Source organism: Condylura cristata, unplaced genomic scaffold (assembly GCF_000260355.1).
Source record: "Condylura cristata isolate star-nosed mole 26May11 unplaced genomic scaffold, ConCri1.0 scaffold00041, whole genome shotgun sequence".
Classification (NCBI taxonomy): Eukaryota; Metazoa; Chordata; class Mammalia; order Eulipotyphla; family Talpidae; genus Condylura; species Condylura cristata.
In genome coordinates, this window is record NW_004567142.1 from 4968412 (window position 1) to 4974819 (window position 6408).

General features: G+C 61.5%; 1 protein-coding gene across 1 annotated transcript in view; it reads left to right on the forward strand.

Annotated features, from left to right (window-relative positions):
* The window catches only part of PRR12 (proline rich 12), a 22640-nt gene that overhangs the window by 9507 nt on the left and 6725 nt on the right, over window positions 1-6408 (forward strand). The window contains exons 6-9 of the mRNA XM_012733506.1: window positions 1042-1107; window positions 5464-5598; window positions 5772-5905; window positions 6162-6404. Coding sequence (XP_012588960.1) covers window positions 1042-1107; window positions 5464-5598; window positions 5772-5905; window positions 6162-6404 — 578 coding nt within the window. The remainder of the gene's footprint in view (window positions 1-1041; window positions 1108-5463; window positions 5599-5771; window positions 5906-6161; window positions 6405-6408) is intronic.

Sequence of the window (6408 nt, forward strand, 5' to 3'; positions counted from 1 at the left end):
CTGCGCCGGGGGTCAGCGCCAGGAGGCGCGGGGGGCAGAGGTCAGGTCTGGGTGAGCTGCGCCTTGAGGGGCCCAAGCCAGAGGGACAGCTGCTTGGCAGTTGGGCGCGACCCGCTGGTGGCCTTGAGGTGTAAGGCCTGGGGACCCGCACAACCAGTGGGTGTCCAAGGGGGTGCACTGTGGGGGGCGCGTGTTGTCACCCTGCAGACCTGCCCACCTGGGCAGTGGAGGGACAGCCATGCTATGTGCCACCAGCGGCCACCCAGACGGCCGTGATGCCTCTCAGCCGGTCGCGGGCGGGTGTCTGTCCCCCCACGTCTGAAACATCTCATGGGGACCGATCCGTTTCTTGCAGGGGTCCCCCGTGAGCACCCAGGCCAAAGCAGTGTGTGTCTTTGTTTTTAAATAAAGTTTTATTGGCACAGAGCCATGCCCATGCCAGATGGGCACAGCTGCCAGCCTTCCCCACCCGGTGGCCCCTGGGGTGATGCAGGCAGGGCAGGGCCGGGCCCCGGAGCTGAAAATAGTTGCTGCCTGTAACAGAGAAAGTCTGGGTATCTCGCAGGGTGACATCGAGTGGGCCACTGTTACCATGTGGCCGCCGCGAAGGCCACACTCCAGATGGTCACTCTGGGCATTGACCGTGGCACAGGAGCCTCGTCTGGCCCTTCGTGGCCACTGTCACAATGTAATGTCGGGGGTCACTACTTCTAAAACACAGTGGGCAGATTGCAGGCCCGAGTGATCAGTGGTCCCGTCGCACGCTGTAGATTGTGAGATGGATGCAGGCAACTGTATCACTTCATTCGGAGCTTAAAAGGCGTCTGTTGGCTGTTTCCAGTAGTAAAAGCCACAAGTTCAGGGCAGCATGACGTTGAGACTCCTCGTGAGACACCCCGGCCTGTTGGTGCACCCCAACCTAGGGTGCCCCGAGCTTCACGGGTACAGAACACATGTGGCTGAGCTGGAACTAGGTGACAAGATTTGCTTCTTACCCAGGGCGCCTTGCGAGGTGCTGCTCGCTTTGTCATGTCCTTTTAGCCGATTTTGGGAAAAGTGGAGCAGATGGAGTACGGGGCTGTGTGCGCCGCTGCCCAGGGCCCCGGGGTGAGGGGGTCTGCTCCCTCCGTTCCCACTCCTGCCCGCCTCGGGCGCTCTGCCCACCTGCCCCAGACACCAAGTCCCTGTGATAATTCACCATGTACAGGCCTGCGGTGTATGGCAGGATGCTGACGTGAAGGTCTGCGGACCCACAGCCGGCCGGCAGCCAGAACATTCCTGTCCTGGTTGCTGGAGTCCGAGTGTGCAGTGGACATTACTGCGTTTGACTTCCCCACCGCCGAGGCCGGTGTGACGGGGAGGAGGCAGGGCAGTGACGACAGGCAGGGCTTGTAACTTGGGGGTGAGGGGGTGACACACATCCTAGAATTAAGTTCGATTTCTTTTTTTTTAAAGATTTATTTTTTATTTATGCATACAGAATTGGGGCACAGGCCAGAGATGCGGAGGGTGAGAGGCTTCACCAGAGACAGAGTGGGGAGCAGCACAGGCAGATCAATGAAGTACACTGCTGAGGGGAGCAGCGGGCGGGTCAGGAGAGGTCTGCCGCGCCCTGTGGTCACCTCCGGGGCAGGCGGGGATCGAACTCATGCGGAAGCGGCTTTAGATTCTCAATGCTGTGCTTTAACCCGCTGCGCCACCGGGGAGGACCTTAAGTTCGATTTTTTTTAAATAAGGATTTACTTATACATATATAAGAACTGGGGTACAGAACCGAGCTACAGGGGTGAGAGGACTCCCTAGAGACAGAGTGGGGAGCAGAACAGGTGGGTCCACTAAAATCCACTGCTGAGGGGCGCAGCGGGGAGACTGGAGAGGTCCGCCGTGCCCCATGGGTCACTCCCTGGCTGGGGATTGAACCTGTGCTGAGGCAGCTGCGGATAGCTTCATAGTGCTGGACTTGAACCCCCGGCGCCACCAGGGAGGACCCCTGGTTTTCTTTTTAGAGCGGAATCGATCCTTTCACCCAGCCTAAGCGCGCTGGCCTCTGCTTGTTCGGTTCCCACGCGGCATCTTCCGCCTGTCTCCGGGCCTGGCTTTATGTCACCGCACGTTGTAGGAGTTACTGTTCCGAGCTGTTCCAGCGCTTTCGCAGGCGGGCTGGGCGCCTGAGCCCCACGCAGGGTGGGCAGCGGCTGAGTGCAGTCTGTACCCTGACAGCAGCCGGCGCGGCTGGGTGTCAGCGCCGGGCCGGGCGGTCGTGGCTTTTGCAGATGAGGGAGTCCCTGGTTGGAGAAGAGCTCGCGCAGCCAGCGGCTGCCAGGCTGGGATGGGAGCCGCGGCTGCCTTGACACCACCTGCTGGCATGAGCAGGGGCCTGCAGGGACTTGGCACGGGCAGGGAGCGGTGGACAGGGACTCAGGTACCCAAAATGCCCCGAGTGCGTGTCACGGCGGCGCGCCCCAGTCAGGGCAGGCGGGGCCTGGGTGGTTACTAGGAACTCAGCTCTCGGGGCCTTCCTGGTGGCACAGCGGGTTAAGTGGTGGCACTGTGCAGCTCTCAGCAGCCCCTACAGCGCGAGTTTGACCCCCGGCCAGCGAGGGACCCATGGGGCGCAGCAGACCTCTCCTGTCCCCCCGCGGCTCCCCACTCTGTCTCTGGTGAATCCACTCACCCCTGCACCTCCGGCCTGTACCCCAGTTCTGGTGTGCATAAATAATTAAATCTTTAAAAAACAAAGAACTCAGCTCTGGCGTCCGTGGGCTGGACTCAGGTCTCTGCCACTTCTGAGTTGGGCTGGTACCCGACCTTCCCGGGCCCCAGGTTCTTCGTTGGTCAGGCCTTGTCGGCAGCTGCTCCACCCGCCCTGAGCGCTCGGGGTGGCCGCGCGCCCCAGCCTGGCCGTCCCAGAGCGGGCCGTGCACAGCCTGGCTTGCCGGGTCTCTGGCCATGGTGTGTTGCCTCGCAGGCCTGGGGTAGGGCCGAAGAGCGCGGATTTCGGGCGTGGCGGCCTCTGCCACCTCCCCGCCTTGTCTTACACCCCCGTTCAGATGGAGAGAAGACTCACAGCGCCTGGATCTGTACACGCCGGCCACGGCCTTAGTTTGTCCGAGGAGAACGGCAGCCAAGAGGCACGTGACAGGAACGTGCTTTTAAACTTTCCTGTGTCTTTGCTTAAAAAAGTTAAACACGGGGACAGTTCCCCAGGAACACGGGGTTTTCGGCGGCCTGAGTGCCACCTCAGCACGGACTCAGTAGGGGAAAAGGAGTGATGTCTTGGGTGCTTCTTGTGGGTCGTATTCACGACTGCATCGACCCGGGCCGGCTGTGTGGTCAGTAGCGTGGTCACTTGAGGCCGGGGCCCCCTGCGCGGAGGGAGGGGCCGCTGGTCCAAGGCGCCCCCCGCTCCCACTTCTGGGGGAATGTTGCGTGTTTGAGCAGCATGTCAATGCGAGTTTATGAGATGGAGAAAAGTAAAGGAAGGGTGGTTCGAGCTGAAGGGTTTGTGCAAAGGTCCTGTGGTGTGCAGGGCGCACGCGTTAAGAGGCTGAACAGTGAGCCCTGAGGCTGGGGGGGGCAGATTATACCTGGGTGAGGCAGCGGGTGGCTGCTTGACATTCTGCCGGCTGTCGGGGGAGGTCCATCAGCAATCTGCCCGCCCCGGGCCGGGGCCCTGACTCCCCGTTAACTAACACCCCTTCAGCTTTCTCATCACCGACACATTGGGGGCGTCCTGCTTTTCCTCTCACGCCCCGCCACTGACTACCCTTGCCGTGGCTGTCACCGTTCAGCTCCCCAGAAGAGAATGGGACTGGTCCAGCCCAGCATTTGGGGCCAGGAGGGGCTCAGTGGTTGACGTGTGGTTGGCTGTCCCTGTCAGGCCTTCGCCAGGCAGCAGTGGCTTCCGTTGAGCAGGGCCGAGAGAGGAGTGGTGGTGGTCAGGGAGGCATGGGCGTGGTCCGGTGTGGCTGACCTGTGGAGAGGCAGGACAGCTCGGCTTGGGTGGTGAGCAGGGAGGGATGAAGGTTGTGCCTGATGACCAGAGGGGGTTCTGGGAGGAAGAGTGATTTGCAGAAGTCACCCAACCCATGGGAATGTGGTGAGTCCAGTAGCCTGAGCCTCGGGTACTTCTTAGAGAAGGCGGTGGAGACACAAGCGGGTGGTCTTCCCCTGCAGGGGGATGCTCTGATGACTTTGCAAAAAGGACAGAATAAGGACTGTCATGCTCATGTTGAGGGGAGTGGGGGGCGGCACCACCATCTGGCGAAACCTGGAGCTTTTCCGGAGTCGTGAGGACTCACCTCCCTGCCTGGGCTGTAGTGGGAGAAGCAGCAAACTGAGGCAAAGACTCTCATCTACGCTGGGAGGTTTTGGCGCAGGGCAGGATGTGGTCCAGAGTGGACTTTCCAGGCCTTGGGTCAGTGAGCTGCTTCCCTGATGGGCCAGGAGAGGGGGCTGGGAGGCAGGTGGTCCCCTGGAGGAAAGTCTTGTCTCGTCCTGGTACAAGACTAAATGACAGCCTCCCCGGGCCTCAGTTCCATTAGGTTATTGTGTGTGCTCCTCTGTGTTCCCCTGGCCGATATGAGGGGCAGGAAGAATCACGGGTGTCAGTGCAGCTGTCCCTCACACAAAAGTAGCCGCTGCTGCCGGGCAGACATCACTAGTTGATGCCCGCACTCACTCCTCGGCAGCACCGATCGGTCCACCGGTGTTATCTGAGTCCTGTGTATCACTTGACTGTGGGTTCACTGCGTTCAGGGGCCGCCGCTGGACACCCAGTCAGTGCCCATCAGGCATTCTTGGGTCCCTGTCAAGTTCCGGTTCTCCAAGACTTCAGGTCCAGCCTCTCTGGCACATTTATTGCTTGCTGCGCTAACGGATTTTTGCCTGTGTCTGTCTCCTTTGTTCATCCCGTCGCTCCCCGAGATCAGCTGCTGGGTCCCACCTCACATGTGTGGGCTGGCAGGCCCTGTGGTGGGGTTCCAGGCGTGGGGGTGGGGAGCAGAGATGGGAGAGCCACCCTGTCTGCGTCCTCCAGGTGGGGGAGCCTGGGACATCTCAAGAAACCTGTGTCAGCCTCTTGCTGTACTTTAATTCATCTGCTGATCTCGGTGCTGAAGACCCCATAAGAGTCTTTGTGGGTCTTTCTTGCTCACTGCTGAGGCCCTGGGCCAGTGTGGTACCTGGGCTGTGCTGACATCCCTGGTAAGGTGCCAAGACCTGGAGACACGCGGGAGGCTTGTACGTCGCACGAGCGCTGATTCGCAGCACAGGACAGAAGGGCCTGACGGGGGTGTGCTGTGGGGGCGCAGGACCAGGGCCATCCCCAGGGCCGAGATCAAGGGCCAGAGATACCTGTTAGCCGGGTGACCTTGCTGCCTTTTCTCTACAGAGCATGGAGGGCGGGCGGCAGAGGCAGGATGTGGGGTCGGAAGGGCCACCCGTGGGTGCTGACCCTGCCGGCCTTGTGGCCCCCCTCAGCTGGCATTGCAGACGGGGCGTGAGCCTCCACCCATCTGGCGAGTCCAGAAGGCCCTGCTGCAGAAATTAACCCCAGAGATCAAGGACGGGCAACGGCAGTTTTGTGCCACCAGTAATGTAAGTCGAGGTCGAGGGGCAGGCCGGCCTGGAAGCGGGGCTCCCTGCAGCCTGGCTCTGGTTCACCCTTGGTCTGAGGTGTAGGGGAAGGGGGAGCCTTGGCGGCTGGCGTCGGGCTGGGGATCTTGGGGTGTCGGGCCACCCCATAGTTACGTGCCTCTTTCCCTCCGTAGTACTTGGGGTATTTCGGGGACGCCAAAAACCGGTACCAGCGCCTTTATGTAAAGTTCCTGGAAAACGTCAACAAGAAGGATTACGTGAGGGTCTGTGCTCGAAAGCCCTGGCACCGGCCCCCCGTGCCTGTCAGGTACCACGGGGTGGCGGCGCAGGGCTGACAGGTACCTGCGGGGAGTCGGGGGGCAGAGACTCAGGCGCCCTGGGGCTGGGGTGGGGCTGGGGCTAGAAACAGGTGGGGGTAGAGGCCCCGACAGAGAGAGACAGACAGTTGTGGGAGGCAGGACAGACGGCAGGGACGGGGATCCACCTGGAGGGCATGCGGGGTTCCCTAGGCGGGCTGGGGTTCCCTTGGGGGTGTTGACTGATACCCATCTCCTCCGTTCCAGACGCTCTGGGCAGGCCAAGGGCCCTGCATCTGTGGGGGGCAGTTCTGCCCCTCCCCCCAAGACTCCAGTACCCCCTCCGAAGCCTGAGACCCCCGAAAAGACCCCATCTGAGAAGCCCCCAGAACAGACACCTGAGACGGCGGTGCCTGAGCCGCCTGCCCCTGAGAAACCGTCCCCACCGAGACCCGCCGAGAAGGAGAAGGAGAAGGAGCGGGTGACCCGAGGGGAGCGGCCGCTGCGGGGCGCA